The sequence below is a fragment of the Rattus rattus genome, chromosome 14 (assembly GCF_011064425.1).
Source record: "Rattus rattus isolate New Zealand chromosome 14, Rrattus_CSIRO_v1, whole genome shotgun sequence".
Classification (NCBI taxonomy): Eukaryota; Metazoa; Chordata; class Mammalia; order Rodentia; family Muridae; genus Rattus; species Rattus rattus.
In genome coordinates, this window is record NC_046167.1 from 37,693,838 (window position 1) to 37,710,769 (window position 16,932).

A 16,932-nucleotide genomic window follows, 5' to 3' on the forward strand; every position below is an offset into this window, starting at 1 on the left:
TGACCTTCATATGGTCTGTGAATTGTATCTTGGGTATTCAAAACTTTTGGGCTAATATCCACTTAACTGTGAGTGCATACATGTGTGTTCTTTTGTGACTGGGTTACCTCACTTAGAATGATATTTTCTAGTTCCATCCATTTGCCTAAGAATTTCATGAAGTCATTGTTTTTAATAGCTGAGCAGTAAATACCCCATTGTGTAAATGTACCATATTTTCTGTATCCATTCCTCTGTTGAAGGACATCTGGGTTCTTCGCAGCTTCTGACTATTATAAATAAGGCTTCTATGAGCATAGTGCAACATGCATCCTTGTTATATGTTGGAGCTTCTTTTGGTTATGTGCCCAGGAGTTGTATAGCTGGGTCCTCAGGTATACTATGTCCAATTTTCTAAGGAAATGCCATACTGATTTCCAGAGTGATCTTACAAGCTTGCAGTCCTACCAGCAATGGAGGAGTGTTCCTCTTTCTCCACATTCTCGCCAGCATCTGCTGTCACCTGAGATTTTTACCTTAGTCATTCCGACTGGTGTAAGAATCTCAGGGTTGTTTTTATTTGCATTTCCCTGATGACTAAGGATGTTGAACATTTCTTTAGGTATTCTCAGCCATTCAATATTCCTCCGCTGAGAATTCCTTATTTAGCTCTGTACCCCATTTTTAATTTGGCTCTCTGGAGTCTAACTTCTTGGGTTCTTTGTATATATTGAATATTAGTTTCTCTATAGGTTGTAAGATTGGTATCCTTTTATATTTCTTTTTGTTAATTTGGATACTGTCTCTGTGCCCTCTGTTTCGTCTGCCTAAGGGTTTATCTATCTTGTTGATTTTGTCAAAGAAACAGATCCTTGTTTTGTTGATTCTTTGTATAGTTCTTTTTGTTTCTACTTGGTTGACTTCAGTTCCAAGTTTGAGTATTCCCTGCCTTCTACTCTGTTTTGGTGTATTTGCTTCTTTTTGTTTTAGTGTTTCCAGATGTGCCTTTCAACTACTAGTGTATGCTCTCTCCTGTTTCTTTTTGGAGGCACTCAGAGCCATGAATTTTCCTCTTAGCACTGCTTTCATTGTGTACCATAAGTTTGGGGATGTTGTGCCTTCATTTTCATTAAATTGTAAAAGTCTTCAATTTCTTTATTTCTTCCTTGACCAAGTTATAATTCAGTAGAGCATTGTTCAGCTTCCTTGTCTATGTGGGCTTTCTGTTGTTTTTGTTGTTTTTGAAGACCAGTCTTAGACCATGGTGATCTGATAGGATGGGATTATTTCAGTCTTCTTGTATCTGTTGAGACCTGCTTTGTGACCAATTATATGGTCAATTTTGGAGAAGGCACCATGAGGTGCTGAAAAGAAGGTATATTCTTTTGTTTTAGGATATCTATGATTTTAGGTGTCATAGATCAGCACTCTTGGTAGACCAGCTCTCTCCAGGTGATATTTGGGTATTGGGGGCTGTGGGACAGCCTTAACTCAGGGGTGCAGATTGTACTAGATGAATCCTGACCCCATCTGCTCTGCTGTTCCTGTGCCCTGTGTGCTCCTGGCGAGCTTCTCTTTGGACAGTTATTAGAGAGAAAGTGGTGATCTCACCTATGGGTTTAGAAGTGACAACACTCCTAAGAGACCAGCATATTCATATTCATATTCATTCTCTCTCTCTCTCTCTCTCTCTCTCTCTCTCTCTCTCTCTCTCTCTCTCTCTCTCTCTCTCTCTCTCTCTCTCTCTGGAATTTGGGTATAGAGGGCTATGAGATAGCCTTAGCTCCAGGGCGAGATGCAGACCAGAAGGCAGGACTGGGCATGTGAATGGGGCAGCTGTAAGCTAGGACTGGGAATGTGAATGGAGTAGCTTTAGGTTATGCTAGGGGTTTTCAACAGGGCAGCTGTAGACCAGGGCTAAGAAGCGGAGAGCAGATGTGGAAACTTGGCCTCTTAGCCTCAGGCTCTTATTCTTCACTATGCTGATGAATGGTTTTCCAGGTTTAAAATGTTAGTTAAAACAGCAGCAAAGGCATTCCTTAGCATTGTAAGCATCAAGAAAAATACAGTCACAAGCATGTCTTTGGTCTGTAATTTACAGATATGATCCTATGATTAAATCATGCCTAAGGGATGTTGCAATCCTTACAGCTTTGTCAGGTTTATAGCTGAATGTGTGATCTCATATTAAAAAACATTCTCAAGGCAACAGTGTGTGTAATTTGGGTGAACACACCATTGACACAAAGTTGATACAGTTTCACTAAAGGATTAAAAGAAAGATTAGCTAGGATACATCAGAGTCAAAATTCCTTTTAATACTCTGAAATTTCACTTTTACCTTTATGCTGAACCAAAATTGGAGAGTGCAGATTGCTACATTTGTGTCTTTTTTTTTTTACCCAATTTCTGTCTTAAAATTTCTGTTCTCTCTCTCTCTCTCTCTCTCTCTCTCTCTCTCTCTCTCTCTCTCTCTCTCTCTCTCTCTCTCTCTCTCTGTCCCTCCCTCTAAAGTCCTCTGGAGGGTGGAGGGATCACAGTGTCCAAACATTGGAGACTCTAAAATAAAGATGGTGTCACATTTGTGTCAATAATAGAGGATACCTTTGTCCTGGAAATACTTTATTTTTATGTTTCACTACAATTTCTATATATTCCTAGAGTCTTATGTTTAGGGAGAATAGTTTAAGATACTATTTGCATCCATTTATAAATATTTTGACAACCTAGGAAATTTAAATTTGTAGAAAACTGTCCTCTGTATACCATGATCTGTTGAACTCTTGATAACTATGGTTCCTGGCAGGAGACCAGCATGAGATTGGAGACATAAATACGTGTAAGCAGTAACAGTGTCAGGTGGTGTGCTCGATAGACTCTCACTATCCATGAGGGTGAATAAGCAGTTAACATACTGACCACTGAGGACCGAAAACATGGCCAATTAATGCAAATTGTAATATCTACTTCAGAGTAAGTGGCTTCTGTAATGAACCATTCAAGTCAGACTCATTTCTGGCTTAAATGGTGCATGTGACTGAAATATCCTGGTTTCATCTCAAGTCTAGGCTATGGTCATGCTCCTGTTTGTTTGTTTATTTATTTTTTTATTTACTACCTATCTATGTGCATTGATTGATCTTTATGATCAGCCCCCACTCCCACCCCATTCCTTATATGATTTAAATAGAGTTTACAGGAAAAATTTAAGTCAAACATCAAAATATCAAGACTAGCTCTCGCTGCTGTTTTCTAAGGTAGATCACAGAGCAGAAAGGAAAGATTAACTCAGGCTGTTCTTTATATGATGACTTTGATTATTTTCAAAACAACTTGGCTAGCTGATGGTTTCTAAATAGCTACTTTAAATATGCAACCCAATTAACTTATTCTGAAACCTTTATTGACTCCTCATTTGGAAAAGTATTCAGTACAGACCCAGTGTGCACTCATCATTGTGCTAAGCATAGGGCTTGGTGCACACCTGGTCCCTGGAGAGGGAAGACACATGACTAACACATGACAGGTTAGCTTTCATAGAGATAAAGAATTGTGAGGCCACATGCAGGATAAAGCTGACAGAATAACTACAGTAACTGTCCAATGTAGGGTCTGTGGCAGTATGCGTCTCCAGTCCTTCCTAGGGTAGGAAGTAGTGAGAGGAAGCTTCAGAAAGAGGAGCACGGCAGAGGTGGTCAGAGAGGATAAAGGCACACTAGGATGGCTGGACAAGGCTGCAGGTCACCATGCAGGTGTGCAGGAGGGAGGTCTGTGAGATATGTTTTAAACAGTACCTGATTTAAATGCTACCTTTCCTTGGAGCTTGTCACAGGAGAACCGCTTGAATTCAGTGTCGCTTGTCCATGCACATGGTCTTCCCCTCTGCATTGTGCCAGTCATGGAAAGATATGTGGTCATTTCTATCACCTACTTGTGCCTAAGAGGCTCCCGTGGACTTGCTGTCTCTTCTGCTTCTTTGCTTCTTGGCTCCTTCTTTGTCTCTTTGAGTGTTGTTCATCATGGCGTGTTACTGTCATCCTCCCCTTTGCTTCCTTGGTTCAACATGGCCCTTCAGTACCCAGCAGGGAGAGCATAGTAAATGTATGCCATTTGATTTAGAGCGAGTGTGTGGCTCTTCAGTACACAGTCCATCCTACAGTGTGTGAGGAGACAAATGGCTACAGAGTCAGCTGGAAGCAAAGCTGTAACGTCAGGCATCTAGAAGAGAGTTAGCTTGGGGGGGAGGGGAGCTCCTCCCAGCATTGCTTCTGCGTCTACTTACAGCATGCCGCGTTGTTCTCCATGCTCACAGTTCCATTGTGTAGACCAAGATCATTCACCAGGAGGTGAATGATGCAGAGGGCAACAGAGATGTGGTTTGTTTTGCGCTCTCTCTCTCTCTCTCTCTCTCTCTCTCTCTCTCTCTCTCTCTCTTTTTGAAAAAAAAATGAAAAACATCTTTCAAGTTTGTAAGTGACTTTAAGTTGCTCTCTTAATATTGTTTTCCTGTTTGGTAGTCCATAGTAACATTTCTCCCTTCTTTTATTAAAGGCTCTTGAGATCTGTCAACAAAGAAACTTTGTAGAAGAGACAGTTTACCTTCTGAGTAAGTAGTGTTTGTTCATTTTAGTCCCATAAACAAAGGAATGCGGTTAGAACAGACAGATTTGTGGACATTCAGGCCTACTTTATGTAAAAACATAATACAGGGAAAAGGAGTTTCCAGAGCACAGTAGCTATTGTAGCCATGTGTCGGAAAGAACATCTAGCAAATGTGTAATAAAGGAAGCAACAAGCAAACAAAAGTGTACCACATTTCATAACAGATAGAATTTTAAGTGGGCTGACATATTTTGGGTTGATTTCCCCCTTTAGTTTATAATTGGCTCATGTTTACCACACATTGATATGAAACAAATTCTGTTTTCGAGACTCACAACCTTAATAACTAGAATATTAGGCTTTGGAGCACCAGAACCACTTCATAATCTGTTGTAGCTCTCAGTGTTCCCTCTTCCTCTGGCACCTGCCTGTAGACATGAATAGCTTGTGGGAAATGTACACCAGGGAACTAGACTGCCCTGTCTTCCGGAACGTGTGAGAGCAGTGTGGGTTTTACTGAGGATCTCACGAGGAAGCTGTGCATAGACTAACTATGGGCCATATCTATGGCATCATTTCCCTGGCCATCTGCCGTGTTTCCACACCACAGCTTTCTTCACATACCACTCACTGTCACTGGCTCCTCTGGCCTTGGTTGAAAATGAGCCTAGGTCTCCTGTTCCTGGGTATAGAGTGGAGTGGCTAATTCATGGATGTTCAGGTCTCCTGTTCCTGGGTATAGAGTGGAGTGGCTAATTCATGGATGTTCAGGTCTCCTGTTCCTGGGTATAGAGTGGAGTGGCTAATTCATGGATGTTCAGGTCTCCTGTTCCTGGGTATAGGGTGGAGTGGCTAATTCATGGATGTTCAGGTCTCCTATTCCTGGGTATAGAGTGGAGTGGCTAATTCACGGATCTTTAGGTCTCCTGTTCCTGGGTATAGAGTGGAGTGGCTAATTCATGGATGTTCAGGTCTCCTGTTCCTGGGTATAGAGTGGAGTGGCTAAGGTCTCCTGTTCCTGGGTATAGAGTGGAGTGGCTAATTCATGGATGTTCAGGTCTCCTGTTCCTGGGTATAGAGTGGAGTGGCTATTCATGGATGTTCGGCATCAGCCCTAGATCTACTTTCCTTAGGAGAACTATTTGAGGCTCTATTTTCTACTTGAGCATGGTGTGGGGCTACGCTTCACAATTTCCAATCCCTCATCCATTTAATTCTCCCAGCTGTATTCTTCCAGGAAGTATCAGCTTGAATTCATTTTTATCATAATGTTTTAGAAACAGTAGATGACTTAACTCATGACCCTACTGGTCCCTGCATGTAACAAGGGACAAGGCCAAATGTAATAAGCCTTAGCCAGAATGATTTCCAAGTTCCTTAAAAATCTTAACTGTATCAGAATTTGAAATCCAAACAAAATTGCAGACCTATGAGAAGGAAGGCAGAATCCAGCAGACTAACGTCAAAGTCCACTGTACCATTTATTGGGTACGTGATCTTGCCAAGGTGCAAATCCTGCATTCCCTCTTCTATTAAAAATGAATAAATAAATGATAGTTAATACTAAAGCCAAGCATGGTGGTGCATGCCTCTAACACTGCCGCTCAAGAGGTGGAGACAAGTGGATTTCTCGGTCAAAAGCCAACCTGCTCTACATGGTCACCTGCTCTACATGGTCACCTGCTCTACATGGTCACCTGCTCTACATGGTCACCTGCTCTACATGGTCACCTGCTCTACATGGCCTACATGTTCTACATGGCATACATGCTCTGCATGGTATAGCTAGAGCTACAGTGAAGCTCGGTCTCAAAAAGGAAGGAAAAAACGTTATACACATATTCAGTATTTTAGGCTAGAAAATACTAGGCTAGAAATTCAGCATTTAAGAGCGCCATCTTGCAGAGGATCCAGGTTCAAGCCTAGCAGTCCAGGGCACATGTGGCTCACTGGTACTTTGTAACTCTAGTTCTAGAGGTCATACAGTGCCTTCTCCTAGTCTCCATGGGCACCAGGTATGCACACATGGTGCACAGATGCAAGACACCCATACACATAAAATTAAGTAATAAAATATAGAAAAAAGTTTATTTAAAAATGAAGTATGGACTTTAATAAAGCATCCTGCCTAGAATTGTAGTGAGAGTAAATGATGTCATTCACGTAACACCATCCTTGGAATATTCCACACAATATGAGCACTAAATAAATAGGGAATGCTGGTGTCACATAAAAAAGTCAGCCTTAGTCTTACCTTTCAAACTTTGCAAACCAATGAAGAAATATGCTATTTCTTTTTTAAATGAATAAAGTATCCTACACTTCCTCACCCTACCTAGGCCGAATGGGAAACAGTCGAAGTGCCCTGAAGATGATTATGGAGGAATTGCATGATGTTGATAAAGCAATTGAGTTTGCCAAGGAACAAGATGATGGAGAGCTCTGGGAAGATCTGATTCTATATTCCATTGACAAACCACGTAAGCAGAAAGGCCATTTAATTGTAAATCTTTTTGTCAGTATAGATTATAGCCAGTTATGTGAGGAAGAATTATCTTAGGATATATTGGGCTAAAATTATGACCAAGTAGTTGGTCAGGGACTTTAATCCCCAGGACTCACAGGGCACAATTTCTCCATTGTGTTGTCCTCTAACCTCCACATACACTCTAACCTCCACACATGAATGAATATCTATCTATCTATCTATCTATCTATCTATCTATCTATCTATCTACCCCTATATCTCTCTCCCCCTCCCCCATCTCCGTCCCTCTCCCTCCTTCCCCCCTACAAATTAATATAAGTGAATAAACAGATAAATAAAAGTACTGGTCTTGCTAGTAAAACATTCACTATAAATCCAGAAGAGGAAGTTCTGAGGTTTTGAATTGTGATAGTGTTCTTTTCCAGCCCCGATTGTAAGTGCTGCTCAGCTCAGCCGTCTGCACTGGCTCTCCTCCCCACAGCTTTATTCTGATTTTGGTAGTGACTGCTTTTAAATTAGGGGGCTCTATTCTCATGTAATTAGCTTACATCTAAAATCAACCTTGAAGACTATCTTGAAACTATAAGATATCTAGCATGGTTGTAACTTGAGTTTTGTGACCACAGATATGTTAAAACTCTTATGTCCTCTATAAAAGGAAAGCACAGTATATGCTTACCTTGCAAAATATTAGCTAGAGTGCATAACAGTGCAGTTCTCTGTGCTCCCTGCACTTTGACAGTAAAAACAGTTTGGAAGAGGCAGGTGAGCATTTAACTTTTCTAAAATGTTCTCATTTCTCCTTTTTTTCTTATAGGAAGTTAGTTCTTATGAGTGTGATTTAAACTTAAAGAGGATTGGTTCTTGAGAGTTTATAAATTTATAAAAAATGTGAATTTTTTAACACATTTCTTGAAGAGATAGATTGAGTCACTTTTGATCTAAAGTTAGATTGTGAACAAAGTGCGTTCTCATTTTGCTCATGTGTTATTTGGTCTTAACGTGGTGTTTTGTAGCATTTATCACTGGCTTGTTGAACAACATTGGCACACATGTAGACCCGATTCTACTGATCCACCGAATTAAGGAAGGAATGGAGATTCCAAATTTGAGAGATTCCTTGGTTAAAATTCTGCAAGATTATAACTTACAGGTAAGTATTCGTACACAGATGAGCATCTGAGGGAGTGGGTTCATTCATTTCTAGATAAGTATTTGTAAGCCATGTAGATGCCCATTAGACTTTGCAATCCGATATTTGGAAACCTGTTCAAATAGAGAAAGTGAAAAACACCTCAGCTTCAGGAAGCTTTTTCACTGTGTGTAGATAGAGCACTGCGGGAAGAAGATGTAAGAATATGTTACAATGGCTAATTGAAGGGGGCACAAAATGTTCCTAGAGAAAATAAATACTGTATCTAATTAAAGTGTGTCTTTAAATACTCAGAATAAGTTTGCAGCCACTGAAGTAATCTGTTGTCTGAAAGACACTTAAACGAAGGATCTAATCAGCTTTTGTCTGATTGGTACAATAATGCTTCTTTATTATCCCTGTAGTTCAAAATTTGTAATAAGAAAAGTAGAACCCATAGTCTCATAATTAATATGCTAGTTACTAAGTATTCTAACCTTTTTTCTTTAAAAGAATTGAACAGTGGCTATGTTTCAGAATCCTGGTTGCTTCCTTAATACTCAAAATTATTTAAAATGCATACACATGCAGACTGTTCTTTCTACAATCACTCGAAAGTGTTTTTGTTGTTGTTATAATAGATGAAGTTGCTTTCCTGGAAACAGTATATATTTTTCAGGTTGTAAGAAGAACATGATGATGTAGATAAGTCAGATCAGGTTGCCAGTTGCAATGAAGGGTGCAAGGTACAAGCCTCCCTGCTGAACTCAGGGTGATACACCAAGAATCAAAGAGAAAACCCTCCGGACAGATAACAGCTGGTACTCTGGATACTGTTGCCTAGCATCCTCATAGCTGTAGTGAAGGTATCCAAAAGTGGGGTGGGGATAAAGGTGGTCAGAGTAGAATTAGGTGAGAAATCGAGAAACTGGGGCCCTGTGGAATTAACCAAATGGACTCTAAGAAATGGCTGGTGCAGAAAGGGGGACTACAGAGGAAATGTCAGCATCCTTGTGGTCCTCAGGGAACTGTGGTATGACTGCAAGGCACAACTTGAAAGGAGAAGATTTTTTCTGTAGACTCGAGTGGACAGTACAGAACCTTCGCTTGGAAGCACTGTGTAGGGATGGTGTCAGTTAAGTATGTGTCAAGTTGAGACAAAGAACTGAGGCCTAATCTTACTTATGTCCAAAGTCTTTGGAGGGTTGCAGATAATCCTAGGGAAATTACTCAAGAATTATTATTCAAGCAGAATGTGCTTGAGGCGTCAAGTCTAAATGCATGGCAGAGTCCTAGGCCATGGTGGCCCCTGTATCTGAAAGTGGGATGCTTAGACCGGTGCCTAGAGCCAGGCTTTTGGGGTGAAACCATGCTTCTGTTGCCAGGTCCCCATGCTGCTGATGCCAGCAAAGGCAGCTGGCACATCCCTCACTGTGCTCTTGGCTTGAAGCTCACACACACTGCTGCAGTCTCACTATTCACTCACTGTCTATAGAATTTGCATAGTACTGAGCCAGCTGAAATACAGAGCATTAGATACAAAACAAATGTTTAACATAAAAATGGTACTCAAAAATAGCTGGTAAACCAGTATCTTCTTAATTATAAATGTATTGAGAGCTTTACTGAGACCAAAAGTGTTTTGATCAATGAGTCTAGAAAGCCACTGTTACCCATCAATCTCTGGGTAGAGAAACTACAACTAAGAGGAAGAGGAAGGGTGGGAGAGGAAAGAACAGACCCAGGGAAACCACCACACGAGTGCCGCCCTGCCCCACTGGAGCTCAGAGGCCTCGGAGGAAGGTGACAAGAAAATCAGTCCCTCTCTCTCTCTCTCTCTCTCTCTCTCTCTCTCTCTCTCTCTCTGTGTGTGTGTGTGTGTGTGTGTGTGTGTGTGTGTGTGTGTGTGTGTGTGTGTGTGCACGCATTGACTGTTAATTTTCATTAGTGGCCATTTATTTATCTCCTTGTCTAAGCAACCTAGCAACCTATCAAGTGATTATTTAAAAATATCTCTGCTCTCTGGAGCCTTTTGCTGTTCCCAGAAGGCTTCTCGAAGACATACTTTTCTTTCATTGTATTGATCTTTGTTTGTTTCATAAAGCTATAATTTATGTTCTCATTTATAATAAGAGTGCAAGGCCACGAATCCCTCAAATTTGAGGATGGTGTTACAGACCTGTGAATCTCCAGGACTCCTATGGCTGACATAAAGCACGATATGGAGAGCCTTCAGACAAAGGTCCAGGGGCCTCGGTCACAGGCGGGCTGCCATGCACTCTCACTGTCCTTCTCACACAGACTATGCATTGAGGACCTAGGGTTCTTTAAGGGGAGAGGGGCACTGTGACAGCCAGCAGTTAACTGAAAGAGAAGGGAGTAGTTATAGGAAACTTAAACAGCTCTTGCCATGTGACCATTTCATACTTTGTAACATGACAGCTCTGAAAGGTAACAGGATTGAGCATGTTCACTCCCTCAGATACTGAGGAAGTTATGGAAATGGAAATCAGCACTTTGTCACTAACCACCTTCTCTGACAGACATTTTCGACCCATAATGGGTCTATAGTTAGCATTAGCCCCATTGCTTGGAGTAGAAGGGTGAGGTTCCAGAAAGTTAATGACATATTCATATAGGAAGATACTGAACTAGTTATTTTTTATTGGATATTTTTTATTTACATTTCAAATGTTATCCCCTTTCCCAGTTTCCTATCCATAAACCCCTGAACTAGTTTTAAACTCAGGCCCTCAGAGGAAATGCCGTTTTCATCCAGAACTGTATCAGCTCTGACGCATAATCCTAAAAGTTCTGCTAAGAGGACTACTTCCTGGCTTTTCCCTTATGATTACACCTCTGGAGAAAGGCAGCCAGGCGGTCTGAACTTGTTCCTAAAGATGCAGGAGGAGCAGGGACTCCGCCCTCCAGTGCACCTCTGAGTCCCTGTTGTAAGCAGAGGCCTGAGACTGTGCAGGTCAGCAAGTGATGTGGGGATTCTCTCCCTCCCAGGGCACTCAGTCCTTTCCAGGTCTGCAAAGATATTTTCCTGTACGAAACAGTTGCTCTAGCTCCCCCATAGTTTCCTGCTTAAAATTGAAAACATAAGTCAACTTACAAAAATCAACAACTTTCTTGTTGGTCTTTTTTTTTGTGGGGGGTGCAAATTTATTTTTCACTTTTATTATTTAACCTCTGTATTTTTCTTGAGATTGTTTTTAAACTCTCAAATTCCTAAAATAAGCTTTTAAAACCAAATGGATTTTTTTCTTTACAGATTATTTCAGTTGGATCTTATCATCACATTTAAGTGGTGCAGGCTCCCTGTGCCAACCCGTTGCTTCCTTGATCCATTTAGTTGTTAAATACTTCGTCCTGCTAGGAATTAAATACAATTATGATAGTTAGGTTTTGTAAACTGAAAAGCAAACCTTTGGGTTTAGCTTTCTCATTCTTTTCCTACCTGGGCTTAGTCATCCTTGGTAATCATCAGACAAGAGCAAAGAAAGCTGCCCAAGCAGAATTGAAGCCCCGCAACACCAGTAGCCATAGCCAGGCTGCAAGTGAGGAAACCGTGGGCTGGGAAGCTAGGTGCTGGCAGCCAGTTGCATCTGAAGGACGAGCAATGCAAAGTGAATAAGGCAAGGCCAGCAAAACCCCAGTATTGAGAGTCTTTTCAAATAAAAACTGCAGAAACTTGGCAGTTTTTCCAGCACAGCCCCCACAGCAGCTGTTTCTATGGAACCATAATGATTTCTCTGATATGTGGTTCTTTATTGCTTTGTGAAATATATGTGAGACTAGAATTTTCCATTTACTTGGGATTATTATCCATGGTGATGTGCTATAGAGGAATCAGGAAGAAAATACAGAGGAAATTTAAGTGTCTTGTTAGTTGTCAATGCCATAACTCATTCACCTTTCCCATAAAATGTGCACCATTGATTGTAGTTGTAGCTCGTTTCTTTAAACAAAGGACAATGGGTAAGTGGAGAGGAACAAGGGTGGTTGAAAGGATGAAAGAAGAAGTTGGTCTTTAAGTGTGGATAGTCTGGGGCGAATAGAAGGACCTTCCATAGGAAGAAGAATTTCTAAAAAGGTAATATTGTTCCTTCTGAGCAATGTCAATCAATATTTTTTGAGATAGAAATGGTGTTATGAGGTTGAGGGAAGGAAATAGTTTATCTTGGACAGAGTTCTTATACCAGAAGTGTTGATAAGCCGGATCGATAATGAGGCAATTCTTATTGGCCAGATGGTGAGATCTCATGGATACAAAGATGTCTCAGGGAGCTCATAAGCCTGTCCCTTTAATGCACTCGTTACTCTGAAAGGCCAGACCCCACAGCCTGCGAACTGTCTTTGGTGTCCCAAAGCTACTGTACTGTGATTTTACAGCCCCTAATCTGCTGTTCTGTCTTGGTACCTGACTCTTCATGTCCCTGTCACAGCAGCCAGTCCAGACCAAATCATATAGTGAAGAACTTCCACACCTCCCTAAAGGAAACAAGAGTCTGACCTTTTCCTTTGTTTGGGGATTTTTCATGGTTCTCCCCATTCCCATCCCATGACTAAAGGGAAGCCACTCCTCCCCCTTGATCTTCAACTCATGTTGTTGTCCCTGATAGAATGAAGTGACCCTTTCTCATACTCTTCCGATCATAGCTCCTGTGGTCACAGTGCTCTTTTCCTTAATGAAGTCCATCTCTGTGTCTGTTCCACACATGAACCAATTCTACCTCATCTCTTTCTCCTATTTAGCAGTTGAAACTGATTTTTGTTTCTGAAAGTGATGTTAGAGGGAAACTAGCCCTGAAAAGAGACTGACACACGAGTGTACTGAAGTCTCATGGCACTGGCTCCTGCTTGCCCGAGACTAATGCCGAAGCTGAGTCAAAGGCTGTCGTCAAGGGACTCGCTCTCCCCTTCTCATTACTGCCTTCTAAGTCTTGTCAGTTTCCTTTACAGTTTTCTTTTCCTCTTTTTTCTTTTTTTTTGGTGTAGAGCCTTGGATTTTGATCAAATTAGGCAAAAAGTATCACCATACTTTTCCTTCTCGTGGGATCTTGACTCTGTTTCTAGCACATACTGTCTGTGAGCTGGTAGGTTGTACCTGCTTAGAAAGCACGTTGTCTTAGGCTGTTCTGTTTTCTTTGCAACCTGTGGCCTGTGTTTGTCCCACAGGCTGTGCCCTCAATCTGTCACTGCCCAGGCATTGTGTCCTGTGTCCCAGTGCTTCCAAAGCCCACACCAGAGGAGCTGAAACTGAGCTAATTAGTTTATGTTGGAGGCTAGCAGCCTCACGGATAAATGACCGGTTTCTGAAAGTCGTCAGCATCGATATTTTATAGACAGCTTTCTTGGAAGATTGTTTTTCCTCTTCTATCTCTGTACTGTAATCACTTCTGATAAAAAACCTTAACATCTTTTTTAAAGAAAACAAAAATAATGTTACATTTCTAATAGAACCTGACAGGACAGTAAAATTTAAGCACATCTGTAAACCTAGCATTTGTGGGGGTTGGGCCAGGAGGATCTCTCTCTGTAGAGTAAGACACATTTTCATAAAAAGGATGAAAATGGGGGAGAGCCCCTCCAAAAGTAGTATCAAAGTAGATGTAAGAAGATTAAAATCAGGAAGCCTTGCTTCTTACAAACACTAAGAGCCATAGGTATGGAACTATAATCATCAGTTTGGGTCCCAAATGTGTCCTGTCACGTAACTAGAGGCAGCCCCTAGCTGGAGTCACCCAGAGCTGACTGAGGGTAGCCTCCAGCTGGAGTCACCCAGAGCTGATATTTTTAATGTTTGCAGGGGAACTCAGGTCATTGTGTGTGGTTGCCATGGAGACCCATGGTTGCTTGCACCCACTCCCATTCCCAGTGATGCCATTTTATACTGTGGAAGAAAATTGCATGTCTAGGTTTTGAACTGAATCACATCAGTGTGAAGAAAACCAAGGGGCACCCACAAACGTCAGTGACCTACAGTCACAGGTAGTCTCAGGCTTCTCTGCACATTTCTCTTCCGTACCTACTACCTTGCTCATTAGGAACCCAACGTTTGCCGGAGAATAGACGGGTTTATTAAATGGCTAGATGGTTTTGAAATGACAAGTCTTCCATCTGTGCAAAGATCTGAAGGTTAGACTCTGAGTCATTCAAAAACCAAAGTGCCAGCAAACAACCTCTATGGTCCTCTATGGCAACAACATGCAAAGTACAGAAGCCTGTGAGATACGAAGGAATTTTAGTCTTTTCAAGACTTTGGAATTTGTATTTGATTTTGACCAATGTCATAGTGTACTCATAAAAACAGGTAAATTTCGAGGAATAATGCTAGCTTGACAGTGTTTGGTGGGCAAAAGAGCTAGTTAGTGTCTCTGGTATTGTCTGATTCCTCAGTTAGATGCACACACACTTGAGTTACTAAATGCTCTTTCTTTTTAAATATGTACATTAGATTCTGCTTCGGGAAGGCTGCAAGAAAATCCTCGTAGCTGACTCTTTGTCATTGCTGAAAAAAATGCACCGAACCCAAATGAAAGGCGTTCTGGTTGACGGTGGGTAAATCTGGAAGGACACTCTGAGCCCTGCACCGTGTTTTCCAGAGAGACCAAGCAAATGGCAATGTGCTTAACCTGTAATGTGTGTGTTTTCTTACAGAGGAGAATATCTGTGAATCGTGCCTTTCTCCCATCCTTCCAACAGGTAAGGTGCTTAGAAGAAAAATCACTTCCCAAATATGTGTTCATGATGAGTGGAATTAAGATTTTGAAATTAGCTAATTACTGCCTGAAAATTATACAGCTTCACAGTTGAAGGATTTCAACTCCTTCCCTGCTCTTGTGAATGCTGCTGCTCCTGACAGAGTAGTGTGTCAACATCAGCAAGCTTTGCAAGAACCCACACGGTTCTTCAAACCCTGCCTTGGCCTCAGCGTTCTGGGAGTGTTGGCCTGAGAGCGAGTACTTCCAACAAGGTGATACTGATGGATCCGGCTAGAGGCTATTCTTTGAGAATCTTCAAAAGTAAAGCAGAGTCAGATGCAAAGCCAACCGTCAGTCCACATATTTCGGTTCTGAGGCAGAATACCTTTATGGATGTCTGGGGCAGTGAAGAGTGGCTTCATCTTCACTGTCCTTGGAGGCACCCAGACTACCTTCATGGAAACAGCACCCAACATCAAACAGACTGACTCACCATAGGATAGAAGCCTCCGTCTCTTTTTAGTAGATTGTCATAATAATAAAATGGTCTGTATCAAAAGACCATTCAGACATGAGAAAAGCAAACTCATAATTTGAAAGTAGAAAAGCATAGCTGTCAGGGTACTTTAAAGCACAAGTTCAGCATGGGAGAGCTCAAAGGTGTCACTGTCACAGACACTGGTCTTAGGAACTGTGTGTTCCAAAGCTCATAGAGCATGGGAAGTCGTTTCGCACGAGCGCTCTTCCAGAAGGAGCAGCTTCGCATTCTCAACACTTCTGTAAACCACAGCCCTGTATGTGGCCTTGCAGTGAAAGGGGTCAGGAATGCCCTGTAAAGTTCAGTCCTCAGCTTCTCCTGTGGCAGGCAATGTGTCTTAGCAGAGCTCATCTGGCCACACAACAGAAGCAGATGAGAGGACCTGACTAAACAGAATAGTGAGTGCAAAAGCCTGGGATCCTGACCCAGTTCTGCCTCTAGCCTCAGCATGAGAACTTTGCACAGTGAAGGTGAACTGAAAAACAGTTTTATCAAGCTACACGCTTGATTTCAGTGTGTGGTAGTTGGAATCATGGTCAGGACACACACACAGGGACACATGTATTCTACTTTTTCTAATAAACATCACATTTGCTGTGAAACTGTGCTGCATTAGTTATCGTGGTAACTGATGCTGAGGCCAGGCAAGTAGCCCGTAAATTGTGGTTCATAGCAAGGTGATTCTAGACCGGCTCTGTGCTTTTGTAAAGAAGCCTTGTCAAATGGAGCCTGTTGCTAGGAAATTTGCTCAAGGGTGGCTTAACTCTTTCCTGGTCTGCCTGTTGCACTGAGTTCTTCTCCTGTCCCTGCCCCTTGTAGATGCAGCGAAGCCCTTCAGCGTGGTGGTCTTCCATTGTCGGCACATGTTCCACAAGGAGTGCCTACCTATGCCAAGCCTGGTAAGTTGTCAGCCCAGTCGCTGCCAAATGAAAAGAGAAGAATTAATCTCAGCAACCATGACTAGAGCCCTCCACCCTATGGCTCCGGCTTTCTTAATTCTAACCCACAAGACAAGTCCTCTGCATCTTGCTCAATCCCTGGGTTCTGCATCCATGGATTGAACCAACCTTGCATCAGCAATCCTGGAGAAAAGCTGCACCGTACTAAACGTGTGTGTGCACTTTTCCTTTTTGTATTTATTCCCTAAACATGAGTGTGACTGTTTCTAAGCGTTACTTTGATGTCGGTGTGGGAAATATCCATAAGTTATCTGCCTTTGTATATAAACGTGTGCTACTTGGCTTGTCTGTTAATTTCAAAAACCTCTAACAAAACCCCAACTTTGGCATAAAAGGGTTTTTGTTTGTTTTGGGGGGGTTGTTTGTTTGTTTGTTTTGCCTACAAGTTACAGTCCATCATGGAGGAAAGCCCAGGCAGGAATATAGAGGCAAGAACTGAAGCAGAGACCCTGGAAGAACTCTGATACTTGTTGGTTCAGCCCGCTTGTATAACCTAGGCCCATCTGCCTACTGGTGGAACTGAC

At 41.8% G+C, this 16,932-nt stretch overlaps 1 protein-coding gene across 1 annotated transcript in view; it reads left to right on the forward strand.

The window, feature by feature from the left end:
* Positions 1 to 16,932, forward strand: part of Vps41 (VPS41 subunit of HOPS complex) — a 158,189-nt gene that overhangs the window by 139,656 nt on the left and 1,601 nt on the right. The window contains exons 23-28 of the mRNA XM_032885145.1: positions 4,531 to 4,585; positions 6,921 to 7,061; positions 8,086 to 8,222; positions 14,665 to 14,764; positions 14,868 to 14,912; positions 16,269 to 16,348. Coding sequence (XP_032741036.1) covers positions 4,531 to 4,585; positions 6,921 to 7,061; positions 8,086 to 8,222; positions 14,665 to 14,764; positions 14,868 to 14,912; positions 16,269 to 16,348 — 558 coding nt within the window. The remainder of the gene's footprint in view (positions 1 to 4,530; positions 4,586 to 6,920; positions 7,062 to 8,085; positions 8,223 to 14,664; positions 14,765 to 14,867; positions 14,913 to 16,268; positions 16,349 to 16,932) is intronic.